The sequence below is a fragment of the Elephas maximus genome, chromosome 7 (genome assembly GCF_024166365.1).
Source record: "Elephas maximus indicus isolate mEleMax1 chromosome 7, mEleMax1 primary haplotype, whole genome shotgun sequence".
In the NCBI taxonomy this organism is placed as follows: domain Eukaryota; kingdom Metazoa; phylum Chordata; class Mammalia; order Proboscidea; family Elephantidae; genus Elephas; species Elephas maximus.
The window spans coordinates 69,481,656-69,497,183 of NC_064825.1; the positions used below are offsets into that span (position 1 = coordinate 69,481,656).

Genomic DNA, 15,528 nt, shown 5'->3' on the forward strand with positions numbered 1-15,528 from the left:
TTCAAAAGAGATTAGTGGTAAGGTCAACTACTGAGAGATAAAAGGGAAAGAGGAGCTGGGACTTCGAAACTGGAGGAACTTGGTTGTAGCTACAATAGCAAATTACGCAAAAGCCCAACCAGGGCCCAAAATAGGGCTGAGAGACCATGGGTGAGGCTGAGGTTGAATAACAGGAGGTTATAGCATATACAGTCACCAAGGTTGTAGGACATTCTCCAGTGAAGCATTATGAATTGTTGTCAAGGATATAAATGCTTGGTTTTCTGTAAGATTGAGATTGGTAAGGGAATGAAGTCACTTGCAAAAGAGGCCAGGAAGTCTGGGTGGTCACTGAACACCTGTCATGTGCAGAACACCTGAGAGAATCTAGGTGCAACATGCCTCCTCCAACACCAGACAAAATGCCAGATATGGTTCTTCTTTGATCAGTGCTGGCCTTTCAGGCATCATTGTAAACTCTGTTAAGTTAGCACCAGCTCTGACAACAGAAAAGGTGTCAGAAAGGAGGTTATTGAACAACATTCTGGAGTTCTCTGGAGTGGCTTTCAGATCAGTGAACATGGTTGGCCTATCAGTATCTCAAACTCAAAATGTCTAATCATTTTCTTCCTCCCAGCTTTCCATCTGCTCCTGTTCTATCTAAGACTTAGATATGTGTAGGCCAATTGAACACTGCTGGAACCCTGTGGGGCATGCTAAACCAAATAGCTATGGTCCTTACTTGAGAGCTGAAGAAGCTGGCGAAAGTTTTTGCTTCTCTGCCTCTGCCTCCTAAGGCTGAAGCCCCAAGTATTCAAGTATTCCTTTGAGAAAGCCACAAACATTAACCTTGGCCCTTTATCCCAGGCCTCATGAGGCTTTTGTCTCTCTCTTTCCATATTTCCAGAAGGGTGATGGGGCTCAGGGATAAACTTCTCTGTGTGCCAGCTAACTTAGATCTGTTCAGCTATCTCACCTGCAGGCCCCAGACCACTGAGTCCCATTTCCATGATTCCCTGCTATGTTTTCAGGTTCAGGCCCTTGCACTTGACATCCCTGTTATCTCAGCCCACCAGTTCTAAGTCAAACTGCCACCCAATCACCCAGTCAGATACCCTTCAGTCCACATGCCTTCCAGAAACTTGTCTGAATTTGCCCTGCCCCTACCCCTATTTGTGTTTAATTAAACTAAAAAAACTAGGTAATATTTATTGATCTCAGGCACTAAGCATTACTTCATGGACTTCATCTAGGAAGATGGTTATATCAATATCCCTACTTCACAGATGAAGAAACTGAGGTTAAAAGTGATAAACTAACTTGCTCAAGCTTGAAAGTTGCAGAACTAAGGTTAGAATACATGTTGGTCTGAATACAAAAGCCAAAGTTTAAACTACTTCATCAAATTGCCTCCCAAGGACTATCTAATCTTCCTTTTGTTGGCACATACCTCTAAGCCCTTGTTCCCATTTCCTATGTTAGACCCTACACAACTCATGCAAGGAATATTGAAGGGCCTTCTCTTGGGTCTCCTTACCCTTCGACCCTTTCCTCTCCTGCCACTGTGCATGTCCCACCAGAGATACGGTACATTGTGGTGAAGAAGAGCTGGGCTCTGGTGTCAGACAGACCTAAGTCTGATTTTCTTTTTTTTTTTTAACTTGTATTTTTTTTTTTAATTGAACTTTAGATGAAGGCTTACAGAACAAACTAGCTTCTCATCAAACAGTACATATATTGTTGTATAACATTGGTTAGCAACCCCATGACATGTCAACACTCTCCCTTCTCAACCCTGGGTTCCCTATTCCCAGCTTTCCTGTTCCCTCCTACTTTCCAGTCCCTGCCTCAGGGCTGGTCCACCCAGTCCACCCAGTGCCGTCGAGTCGATTCCGACTCATAGCGACCCTGTAGGACAGAGTAGAACTACCCCATAGAGTTTCCAAGGAGCACCTGGCGGATAGCGGATACACCTCTTTAATCTTGTTTTGTTCCATGGGCCTGTCCAGTCTTTGCCTGAAGGGTGAACCTCAGGAGTGGCCTCATTACCGAGCTGAAAGGGTGTCCGGGGTCCATACTCTGAGTGTTTCTCCAGTCTCTGTCAGGCCAGCAAGTCTGGTCTTTCTTTTTGAGTTAGAATTTTGTTCTACATTTTTCTCCAGCTCTGTTCAAGACCCTCTATTGTGATCCCTGTCAGAGCAGTCAGTGGTGGTAGCCAGACACCATCTTGTTGTACTGGACTCAGTCTGATGGAGGCCATGGTAGATGTGGTCCATTAGTCCTTTGGACTAATCTTTCCCTTGTGGACAGACCTAAGTTTGAATCCCAGCTTCTTCACTCATCTGTTTCCGTGATCTCGGGTTAACTCACTTACCCTCTCTAAGTTTTCTCATATGATACATGGAACTCATGATAGGATATGTATCAAAAGATTTTTCTGTTTGAGTGTTTAATGAGATAATGTATGTCAAGTCCCTTGGCACAGTGCCTGGCACGTAGTAAATGCTCTGTGTGTGTTAACAACGGTTATGTCTTTCTTTCCAGAAGGAGACCTTCAGCCTCTTCCCCTTTTCCCGATGCCCTTTACCATGGATGGGCTCTCAGCACTCTCCACAGCTGGTTCTGACCTTCTTTTTCTTCTTATGTCATTTTCCTCTAACTCTCCAGTCCCCCAGATGGTCTCCTCAGGTCCCTGAGCCCCCAGTAAGATGTAGTGAAGAGATCATGTGCTCTGGAGTCAGACGGACCTGGGTTTGAACCCAGCTTCGACCATTGCTAGTCTGTGAGCTAGGGAGGTTACTTAACCTCTCTAGGCCTCAATTTTCTCATCTATAAAATGAGAATGAAGTTGTGGTAAGGACTACATTTAGGAAAGCGTCATACCTAACACCTGATAGGTGTTTAAGACCTCTTATCTACGCTGTTAATAGAATTCCTGCCCCTACAGTCGCATCAGTTTTCCCACCTAAAATTTGCCCTTATTTCTATTTATCTGGAATCCCTGGTGTCATAGTGGTTAAGAGCTATGGCTGTTAACCAAAAGGTTGGCAGTTCAAATCCACCAGGTGCTCCTTGGAAACTCTATGGGGCAGTTCTACTCTTTCCTATAGGGTCACTATGAGTCAGAATCAACTCGACGGCAACGAGTTTGGTTTTTTGGTTTTTCTATTTATCTAAGTCTTTGGAAGCTCTCCTCCTAAGAAGGAAATTTCCGTGTTCCCTCATCTTTTGGATTCTTCCTGTGGTTTCACATAGTGCCTTATACATGTATATATACAGTTCTTTACAGCTTTAGTAGTATTTCCTAGCTCAATTAATTCACAACTCTGGGAGCTAGTCCAGCCTAGTGATTACCATCCCTGTTTGTGAGAGGGAAACAGGCTCTGGGAGATTGAATGACTGATTCGTGGTCACTAGTGGAGGCCTGGAGCCATGTCTCTGACTTCTGATCACCATGCCTCTCTCCTCTGTACCATTCTGCACCTGTGTGACTGCCACTTACCTGATAATCAACAGCTTTCTCAACGTTAAAATTATTTTTCCACGGGTGCCTGCCTTGTTCCCCAAGGGAGGATGTAGTCTGGTTCCTTCCCCTGCTCTAGTATCCTGCAAATATCTACTACTTGGTTGATGTCATTCAATGTTTTGAAATTTGAATTAGTGTGTTATGTTGCAAGACCACTGTAGGAAACTAACAACTGTATTGGCTCGGGGTTGAACAGGCACACTGAAATTTTATTCAAGCATAAGAAACCACACCGGCAGATCCCACGTTTCAGGCACCTCTTTCCCTGTACTCAGTGCCTTTGGGCTTTGATTCTTTGGATTTGGGGAGTTTGGGGTGAGCAAGCCCATCACCTGCTCTGTGTTGTTTCTGTAATAACCCTGATCATGCTGGATTGTAATTAACCTGCTTATCCATCTGCTTCCCCCTACCCCAGACTGTGAGCCATTTCAGGACACTGATACCTGTCAGTGTCCAGCCCTGTCATTGTGCTAGGTGCATAGTTAATGGAAGTTGAATGAATAAGGCAGAAAAACCCATCTGGGTCCATCCTCTAAACCCCCTGTAGCTGAGCTTGTTCCCGTTCTCTTACTTATCTTATTCCATATTATATAAATTTCTTATCTCTTATACTGAGTTAAGGGCAAGCTTCATGTTTTACTCTTTTTGTGACCTCCTTAACAACCAGGTAGGAGAAAAATGTAATTATTGTCTATTTTGTGCCAGTAGTGATTTCACACATATTATCTCATTTTAAAAATAATTTAATTCTCATAATAGGTCAATAAAAACCAAAAAACCTAACCTGTTGCTGTTGAGTCGATTCCAACTCATAGTAACACCATAGGTGGATTCAAACTGCCAACCTTTTCGTTAGCAGCACTTAACCTCTACACCACCAAGGTTTCCAATAGGCCAATAAGGCCGATAATATATGTGAAATCACTCCTGGTACCTAATAGGTCAATAAGGGAGCTGAAACCCAGGGAAAATAAGTAACTGGAACTTGACCAAGTTTACACAGCTAGTTAGTGGCAATGCTGGGATTTGAATCCCTGTCTTCCAGCTGGCTCAGAGGTTAAGAGCTTGTCTGCTAACCAAAAAGTCAGCAGTTCGAATCCACCAGCTGCTCCCTGGAAACCCTATGGGGGCAGTTCTACTCTATCCTGTAGTCAAAATCGACTTGACAGCAATGGGTTTGGGGTTTTTTGTTGTTGTTTCTTCCAGCTCTATGGCCAATGCCCTTTTTTTTTTTTCAACAGCGTCGGGATAGCTGAGTGGTTTAGTCTAGTAAGTATCAGAAACTCTGTTGAGCTTACACTGTAGTATAACCAAACTGAATCGAATCTGTGCAAGCCTGCTCTCTAAGGCTTAAAACACACATATTGCCACCTTTTCATTTGGCAGTTTAGATAAAATGCTTCAGTAGGCATGTACTAAGCAGCCAATGCATCAAACACAGTGCTGGATGCGGGGGATCAGCAATGAGGCAGGCTCCTTCAGGGAGCTTATGGGCTAGTGGGAAAACAGACATGCAACAGTGATAATAAATATGACAGGGAAGAGGGCTTAGGTCTGCTTGGGGTGCTCTTGGGAGGCTCCTGAGTAAATCACGAAGGAGGAATGAGAGTTGGCCAAGACAAACAGGAGGGGAAAGTGTGCTAAGCCAATGAGGTGCAGAATCACAGGTAGGCTGGGTCTGGAACTAGAGGGTATTTGGCGGAACAGGCCAGACTCTGAAGCTGATCTCCCTTTGGCCATATCATATACCAAAGGTCACAATTAGCTACCAGCTCTTGCCCATAAGCAAGCAGCACTCTTGGCTTAGAAGATAAATAGAACATTCTCACCCAGGAAATGAGTTAGAGAAACAGCTGGCAGTATCTCCCGTCTGTCTTCTGTAAGGAGATGAGGGATAAAAACGGAGTTTGCATTTTCCCTGATGTGTTGTAAATAATGAACAAGCAATCGGTAGATTTGCATGGTGATGTCATCTGCCCAGGGCAGCGTACGGCTGCTTTCAGCAGACAGGAGGTTGCAGCCTGGCTTTATGCCCATGTTCTTGACGTGCCCCTAGAGGAGAGAACGCAGGGGTAACAGGTGGCAGGTGGAAACAGGACCAAGCCCTGTTCAGAATCATTTTTTTTATATGGTGAGATGGGGCGGAAGGTTCTGCCCACCCCAGGTCACCAGGTGCAAATGTTAGTTGGATCCACCCAGTTCAAGTTTCTCTCTTTGGCTGTTGTGCCTGAAAAAATTTTTTTTTACTTGAGACTTTATAACACCAATGAAAGAATGGCTGAGAACTGAGCTAACAGTAAATGTATATTAACTATATGTAACTTGGTCAATAATAGATATAAGTGCATCTGTCACATGCAAATAATATACAAAACCAAATTCAGTGAGGTGCTGGTGTTGACTATCAATACCCCCATCCCTGCTCCCCAGGCTTTGATAAAATTCTCAGGTCAAGTTCTTTCTTGGTCCTGCCCAAATCGTGTTCTGTTCTCTCCTTGCTCTTGTGTCATGCATTTAATTCCCTCCTGCATACCACTACAGTCACCATCCTATATGATTGTCACCAAACCACTGTGGACTGGTGACATCCATGTATCCAAACTGCCTATTCCATCCTTTAGATGTAGCTAACCTATCTGCCCCTGATCCTACAGAAAGCCAGCTGAAGACAACAGTGCCTATTTTGTGCTCCAGAATTGCTTAAGGCTCCTATCTGCTTATTCCCTTTCCCTTCTGTTCCTTGTTCATCTTTCCAGCTCTCCACTGCAATTTTGCTCCCCTAATGCACTCTTTCACACTGCCATCTGGGTGAATTATCTAAAATTCAAATGTGACCGACCACGTCTTCCCCCTGTCCGGAATCCTTCAGTGGTTTCCAGACCCTTTCAAATGACATTCAAACTCCCCACCCATTCAGAGCAAGGCAGTCAGTGAGCAGGCTCCCTCCCACCTTGCCAGCATCCTTCTCTACCTCTTCCCTTGACAGCGTGTAACACAGAAATGCTGAATTACTTATAGATCCCCAAACACAGTGTGATTTAGTGTTCCTGAGTCTTCCAGAAATAGCCTTTCGTCTCTCTCCTGCCCTAAAAATCTGATCAGCCTTGACAATTCTCTAAGCTGCCCGCCTTCCTGAGACCCTCCCAGACAGAATTCATGCCTCTGGGCTGCCTCTGTGTCTTGTTCATGCATCTGCTACTGCCCCATTGGCACATTTCCAAGACTTCCTTGCTTACTGATTCTTCAGAACAGGGACTCTGCCTACTGCTGACTGAACAGCACAGGGCCTAACACAGAGCAGGTGGTTAGTCAGTACTGGTTAAATTTTTGTCCAGTTATACCTTCTTTCCATCCATCATTTAAAGAGACTTGTGTTATGGCCACAGTGACAATGCTAACTACATCCTGATTGGCTTTCCCAGGTCGAGCCAATCACTGGTCTGCGATCATTGGCGGATCCCACTCCAAGAATTATGTGCTGTGGGAGTACGGAGGATATGCGAGTGAAGGAGTCAAGCAAGTTGCAGAGCTGGGCTCACCAGTGAAAATGGAGGAAGAAATTCGACAACAGGTAGGAAAATACCACAGAATGACCAAAACCCCAAAATGGAGTGAAAGCCTTCCTTAAGATTTCTTTCCTAGGAGCTCGAAATTTGCTGTACTCTGTGCTCGACAACTGGTACCGTAGGAAGCAAAATCTATTTGCTGAGTTTGCATCTGGGTATTTTATGTCCAGTACAGGCGAGAGGAACAAATGTTCATCTGTCTCAGATTTTTCCAGAATGCCTTTGTGTTTTCTTCTGCTTGTGTTGCTACCGTGACTGCGTTGTTGGAATGTCATGTCTCTGGTCTCCTGAGAGTCAATGCGGCGAATTACGGTTTTCTCACTGTGATAAAGGGGACTGATATTCAAGCTGTGTAAGCCAAAATCGCCATCTCCAAAAATAAACGTTTATGTATGGGCACATGCTTTTTGCAACTATGTCTTCAGGACTTTGATACATTAGTTGGTCATTAGTCATAATCATCGTAGACTGAAGTAGCTCTTAGGTATCATGTCATGTGAGCCCAGTAGCTGTACTGTTATGTCGGCCCCCATTCATACCACTGAGAGATAAGGGAGAAATAGCCCATAATTCTTTTCCATTTGTTCAGCTTCCAATGCCATCATCCTTCATCAAAATCCTGATCCAGTCACAGTGCTTAGAAAGAGGCTGATGAGTGGATCTTGGAAGAGCCCTGGGTTTCCGATGGCCGTTAACATGCTGCACTACGAAGAGGTGGGGTACCCTTTAACTGCAGCTACCCAGCCAGAGTAAGCTCAGTGAGTAGCCAGGTGTCATTGCCCACCAAGACCTCGAGAATTAGTAAGGAAAAAGAAAACTCTGCTTGGGATGTGGTCATTTCACAACATAGGGCACTGAGCGGCTGCTGCCCTCCTGCAGCCCCACATCTCCTGAGTGGATGCAGTGGGCCTCAGGACTCCTCCAGGCCTGGAGGAGAAGCCTGGGTCCGCCCTCCTTGGCTCAATGTGCACGTGCTCAGACTACGCACAGGAAGGTGAGCACAGCTGAGGCCCCAGTGCTTCCCCTGAAATCTACCAGCTGGACTCCAAACTGCCCGCAAACCCCAAGCTGAATCCAATAAAGGTCATTCTAAGTCTTACTGTAATCCCTGCAGAAATCCTTTTGGACCCAAGTCTAAAATGCTTAGGAATTACCTTGCGTTTCTTATTAATCTGATTTAAAGACTTTTCTCCTTTCTTGGAAAAAAAAAGTTTGACCAGATGTTCTCAGATCACATGTTATTCATCGAAAGTTTATCCATCTCTCTACTTGGTGCTTCTCTTACTCTGCCTAGTGATTGACATCACTTGTTCAGGCTTTGGCTCAGCCACGTCCGTCTTTAATATCATGGAAGTCTCCATGCTGGTCCTATGTTTTGTGGCCTGTCATGGGGGGGGGACCCTTGGTTGGGATCCACATTACTGGTTATCACACATAGAATTGGGACACGCTGGCTTGTCAAGATCTGCTGTGTGGTGTATTGAAAGTAATTTGTTACAAATCATGGTTAAAATACTAAAGTTTACAAACAAAGTCAAGGGTATCTCGATAATAATGTCAGCCTCATGCGTTGGCTTTCTTGAGAGGTTTCTGGAGAGAAAACAAGCACACAGGGGTTGTAAGGAGCCATGACTATATTGTATATCATGCCAGTGGACATCATCTGCCACGTGTTACCGCAGTAAAAACATTGACAACTGATATGTAAGACCCCCCAGTCTACGGAATGTCCATTTTAGGAAAACAATCCTTGCTTGATGATTCCTTGGGTTATCTTCTGTACCACATAGGCAAGCCCTCTCTATCCCAGCTGGCTAGACTGGCTGACATAAAGCATAAAAATAAGCTTAATTGTGGACACTGCCTATGGAAACTAAGATTGCCACTGAGCAAGCTTCAGTATCTGTCACTACCTTTTAGGACCACTGGGTGCCCTCACATCTAGCCTGAGAGGAAGATCTTATTATGCCCATTTTACAGACAAGGAACCTGAGGCACAGTCAATCACTAGAGAATACTAGATGCAAGACTTGAATCCAAGTCTGTCTGATTCCAAAGTCCATACGCAGGACCAACAACCTAATTTGAAAGACCCAGGGAAAATGAAAATGTGGGGTCCCTTGTCCAAAAAATATTAAGAATTCCAAGACAACGACAGCAGAACATCAAATCAAGCATTGCCCCAAGTCACAAACTCATGAAGCCAGCCAGCCTTGCCTGTATGTACACCTTCCCTGCCCCACACAGCTGCCCTGCAGGGAACCTTCTCTCGCTAGCCTCTGCATCACAATGAGCCCTGTTTGCAGTACCCTGACAGCCATGCTTCAAACTCCCCAGCTCCTTGGAAAATCAGTTGAATAGGATGATTTCAGATCCCTTCACTTCCAAACAGTTTTTAGTTTTAAATATTGTTCCCTACAAGCACACAATTTCTTGTATTTTTTCTGAAGTCAGGTAAGAAACAACATAAAAAGGAACAATAGTATGAATCCTCCTAGACTATAAAACTGTCCTCTGAATACCCAGAGAACTTGTTTGGACACATCTACAAACTAACAACATGTTCTCAGCCTTTAATACTTTATATCCTATCAGCCGCTCTACCAAAGAACTCGAGTCTAACCGTGATGAAAACAAAAAGCCCTCTTTTTCCCAAGATGTTGATGTGCTTACCAGCATTCTCTTATTATAGACTTATCACTCACTGCAAGTTTCAAGGGCATTAAAAATCACAAAGGATATTGTTGGAGGTAAATTTTACACAAATGAATGAAAATAATAATTCCATTAGTAGTGGAAAATTCTAATAATGCTGTTGAGTATAAATTTTAATGTTACAATAACTGTTAAACACCAGGAAAATTAAAGAAAAATTATAGCAGTGCTATTGGCAATCCTGATGCTAGTGTCTGGAGAGGGTGGGGGAAAGACACGGTGTACACTCCTTAGCAGGGAGACAGAAGCAGATGCTTCCTGGTGGCCAGTGGGACCTGGGAATGAGAACTTCTTAGCTAGAGCTAGCCTGGCAGGTCACAAAGGGTAAACTAAGGCAGGTGGGGGCTGTAGGAAATGGTAGCTTATGCTTGTAGGTAGATGTGGGAACGCAAAATGAGCTGTTGCATAGTCAATGTTAGAGAAACTCTGCAACCTACTTCGGCCACTTCTACTTCAGCCAGCATAACTTTGTAGGGTGTTTACTAGATCTGGTTCTCTGCTAGATGCCGACCCAAAGATGGTGACCCCATTCACCCAGTTATTCATGAGAGAAACCTAGACATTATCCTTGAGCCTTTTTCCACCCAGCTTCTAGCTTCTCTCCTATTAAATTCATCCAGTTCACCCTAGCCTCATTGCCACCCCTCTGTCTAAGAAAACCAGTTGCCATCGAGTCATGGTGACCCCATGTGTGTCAGATCAGAACTGTGCTCCATGGGGTTTAAGTAGATTGCTAGGCCTTTCTTTTGCGGCATCTCTGAGTGGACTCAAACCTCCAACCCGTCAGTTAGCAACTGAGCGCATTAACCCAGAGACTCCGCCGCCCTATCTAAGGCACGCTCATCTCTTGCCTAAGTTGCTGCACTAGCCTCCCGCTCTCCTGCCTCCAACACATTTCCTATTACCTACGCTGCCACAGGGCCATCTTTATAAAACACAACCGATCATGCCACTCCCTCAGTTAAATTGTATAATGGCTTCTCATTGACCCTGGAGTAAAATCCAAACTTGTCATAGCATGAAAGATCCTCCATGATCTGGCCCTGTCTTACCTCTTGAATCTTATTTCTTGCTTCAACTCTAAGCTTTGCCCATACAGAATCTCTTTCACTTTCCCCAAAGAGTTATGCCCCTCTTGCATCTGGGCCTCTTCTCAGGCTATAGCATCTTCCTGCACCCCTTTAACTGGTGAACTTCTATTCATCCTTTAGTCCTTCCTAGAGGCCTTGCCTAATTCTGTACTAAATTAATCCTCTTGCCACATGCTCCCCAATACCCTTACCTCCTCCTTCAGTCCTTCATGGAGGTCTTACCAAATTCTATACTAAATTGGTCCTCTTGCCAGGTGCTCCCCAGTACCCTATACCTCCTCTATCATTACAATCATCACACTCTACCCTAAGTACTTGTTTGATGTCTCGTCCTCACTAATTTATTCATTCAGTAGCTTTACTGAGCATGTTCTATATGTATGGGAGATACAGCAGTAATCAAGATAAATAATCCCCTGCCTTCATGGAGCTCCTTTCAGCTTCTACATTCTGATAGGGGAGACAAGAAAAAAGAGTTAAAAAAAAAAAATTAGATACTTAAAAATTATAGTAAGTGGCAATAAACAAACATAGGAAACAGTGGTAAGGAGGGACCTGTTTTAGATAAGGTAGTCAGGGAGATCTCTTTGGGAACCAACCACTAAGCTGATACCCACAAGAAAAACATGGAGAAAAGACTGTTCTACAACAGCATATGCAAAGTCCCTGAAGCACAAAAGAGTTTATTGTGCTTGAAAAACTAAGAGAAGACTGGTGTGGCAAGAGGAGAGTGAATGAGGGGAAGTGTGACGCAAAACGAGACTAGGAGTTGAAAAATCCATTGCCATCGAGTCGATTCTGATTCATAGCGACCCTATAGGACAGAGTAGAGCTGCTGCATAGGGTTTCCAAAGCTGTAAATCTTTAGGGAAGCAGACTACCACATCTTCCTTCCACAGAGAAGCTGGTGGGTTCGAACCACCAACCTTCTGGTTAGTAGCCCGGCGCTTAACCACTGCACCACCGAGGCTTCTTTATTTTACCCACGTTATTATTGTTAGGTGCCGCAAGTTGATTCTGACTCACAGCAACCCTGTGTACAACAGAACGAGACACTGCCCAGCCCTACACTATTCTCACAATCATTGTTGTGTTTGAGCCCATTGTTCTAGCCACTGTGTCTATCTATCTTGTTGAGGGTCTCCCTCTTTTTCGATGACCCTCTACTTTACCAAGCATGATTTCCTTCTCCAGGGACTGGTCCCTCCTGATAACATGCCCAAAGTATGTGAGACAAAGTCTCGCCATCCCCACTTCTAAGGAACATTCTGGCTGTACTTCGTCCAAGACAGATTTGTTTGTTCTTCTGGCATAATTCAAAGCATCAGTTCTTCTCCAGTTTTACTTATTCAGTGTCCAGCTTTTGCATGCATATGAGGCGATTGAAAATACCATGGCTTGGGTGAGGAGCACCTTAGTCCTCAAGGTGGCATCTTTGCTTTTTAACACTTTAAAGAGGTCTTTTCAGCAGATTTGCCCAATGCAATATGTCATTTTATCCCTACTCTGAAGAAATTCACAGACTGGGTGGAAAATAACTATCCCCATATAGTGTAGGTACGTGGTTACTTTAGGGAGACCTCTGCCTCAGCCAGGGAAATGCAGACCTACACTGAACTTTGACAGTTCTTGAATATGCTATTGTCTGAATCATCCCAGACTTTAATGACTGCTATTCCCTTGGGTCATAAGATGTTTCCTCTTCCTCTTTTTGGCTAATAACCGCGTGTATAATTCATAGCTTAGTTGAAATGTCACCTCCTCTGGGAAGAAGGAGTCTGAAGCCTCTTCTCTGGGCTTCCAGAGCTCCCTCTGCTGTCTTTCTCATCACCTGAATTGTCACCGCTTGCTTCCTTAGCTGTCTCCCAACTAGATGATGAGCCCCTTGAAGGCAGTCTCCTTTTCAAACCCAACTCTGCTTCTTTTTATACTATCTAACTCCTTCATTGTGGTTACTTTTATCTCTGCAATAATTTTAAACAAATCTAATTGTCTCTCTCAGATTGTTCTAATTGAACTTGCTCTCTCTCCCCATCACTAGTTCCCTCATTTGGTTCTGGATTGTTTGTTCATCTTTAGCATTTTTTCTTTTTCCTGTGGGAGTCTTGTGTACTCAACTTGTGGTGCCTCATCAGAATGGTTTTGTATTTCCTTCTCCTGTTCTCATCCAAGTTTTCATGTAATTTCTCAGCTTGGGGCTCCCCCCTACACAGCTAATATAAATATGAACTCTACACTTTCACATGAAAAAGGCCGGGGGGTTCTATTTCTTGAAGGCGACTTCTTTTCAATCAGGATACTGGAAAGATGACAAGCTTCCTAGCCACGTTACCAAGGTGATTGGTGTAGGGTTTTCTCATCCTCTTTCATAAACAGGGCAACCATTCAAACAACCCAGCTTTATGCAGGGTTGTCTTCCCACGTGTCACCTCACACTAGCTCAAGACCTCCCCTCATCTCTCTGCATGGGCTTTAAAATCCCAGCCTCTAGCTCCTGGAGCCCATATCCCAATCCAGGGCCCCAACTGGTCACCATGCACCAACCCTTGCTTACTGTTCTGAGTTAGACTTTTATCCCCATTTCTGAGACTTGGAGAGTTTTCCTAAACACAGCTATATGTATTTTTAATATATCTTGTTCAGCATTTCCTTGTAGCAAGAGGGAGAACCTTCTGCATCAGTTTAGTCTTCCATGTTTCTAGATGTTCACCAGAGTATCCCCAGCACCTAGGAGTATCTCACACATAATAAGATGCTCAATAAATATCTGTTCAGTCAATTAATTGATTAATTAACAATCAAGCCATGCATAAAACCATGAGTTTTGCGAAGGCCAGCCCAATCATGGAATGTGCACTAGAAAAACCAGTCCACCTTTTAGACTGCTCTAGATCAAGGCTTCCTTGACCATTAAAAAAAAAAAAAAAAATGCCATCAAGTCAATTCTGACTCATGGCGACCCCATGTGTCTCAGAGTAGAGCTGTGTCCCATAGGGTTTTCAATGGCTGTGATCTTACAGAAATAGATGACCAGACCTTAGTGTTATCATGGTTAGTAGCTGAACACAAGCCATCAAGGTCACGTAACAGTGGATCCTAATATTGGAGTCTCGGTGACACAGTGGTTAAGAGCTCTGCTGCTAATCAAAAGGCGTGCAGTTCAAATCCACCAGTGACTCCCTGGAAACCCTATGGGCCAGTTCTACTCTGTCCTATATGGCTGTCAGTAGTCGGAATCGACTCAACCACGACAGGTTAATATAAAAAAAAAAATTATAGGCATCAACTATTTCTTCTTCAACAGCCCTTGCTTTGGCAGACTACTTTAACCAACCAACAGGTTTATCGAACCACCTGTGGCTTAAGAATCAATAAACAAGCAGGTGTTCTTTTTCATTAAAGTTGAAACAGTTTATAAGGTTCTGGAAACTGGTTGAAAGTGTTTGAGAATTTTCTTTTCTGACCTCCTTTAAATCACTGGAGATATCATACGTCTACTAAAGTTTTGTTTTTCTGATTTTTTAATTTTCTGAACTTTTGATCACTTTCATTTGATTAAAACCATTGCCTAGTTTCAGATGTTTTCCAAGAATCGCAACATGCTGCATTATCCAGTTAAGTAAGTCACATGCGTGCATTTTCTCTCTCTTTACTAGCTTTTATTTATAATTTTACAGCTCCAATGACCTTCAATGCTTTTGAGAAGTAGTCTGGTATAATGGCTAAAAGCATTGACTCTGAATAAATATTTCCTGGGTTCAAATCCTGGCTTTACCACTTCCTTATTGTGTGACTTTGAATCAGCTATGTAATGAGGATAGTAAAGAGCGCCAACCTCATAGCTTTACTGTGAGGACTAAGTGAGCTGATATGTGTAAAGTGACTGCCGCAGAGCCTGTACTTGCTAAATGTTACCAATTATTACTATATTTTCATTCTTGGGTCTCCATTTCTACATCAGTAAAATGAGGAGTTTTTCCTAAGAGTACATCCAGGAACTAGAAAATTTAGTGATCTAACTGTTCAAGTTCTAATTGTTCAAGTTCATCATGGCATTCCTCAGCTTGAGAATGTCCAGAGGATGAGGCCACAACTGGCATTCACCATTCCCCAGGCTCTGCTTCTGCTCGCCCCTCCTAGGCCTGTTCAACAACCTCATCTCCTAATACACCCTAACCTTCTATTCCAAAGGGGATCATGAACAATTGGAGGACAACAGCCACGCCCTCTAATTAAAAAGGAACCACAACAAAACTCCACGCCCATTCCAACTCTGTTTCTGTGCTCATACACTTCCCCTTCCCCGGAATGGCCTTACCTGAAATGTTCACAGGAGCTAGTTCAAGGTCACCTCCCAAACAAGACCTAGAGGTAGCCAAGAGGGCGAAGTTTTCTCATACGCAGCAGAACATGAGCCAACGGGCTGCAATGAGGACAAGGCTCCCAAACCTAAGGAAGGTGGTCCAGTGATGTCTCTTTTGACTGTTATAACAGGAACTCACTCAAACTAACTCAAGAAAAAAGAAAACCTTATTGTACAGGGAAAGTAGGACTCCTGAGAATCCAAGTTTGTATTGATTTAGAAAAGTCTCATGAGAACTAGAAGGCATAAGGCTGAGATGGCCATGTCTCCATTGCCTCCCCCTACGCC

The 15,528-nt window shown here is 43.8% G+C and overlaps 1 protein-coding gene across 2 annotated transcripts in view; it reads left to right on the plus strand.

The window, feature by feature from the left end:
- Positions 1-15,528, plus strand: part of SPON1 (spondin 1) — a 353,087-nt gene that overhangs the window by 214,618 nt on the left and 122,941 nt on the right. For both annotated transcript variants that reach the window (XM_049890475.1, XM_049890474.1), the window contains exon 6: positions 6,928-7,076. In XM_049890475.1, coding sequence (XP_049746432.1) covers positions 6,928-7,076 — 149 coding nt within the window. The remainder of the gene's footprint in view (positions 1-6,927; positions 7,077-15,528) is intronic.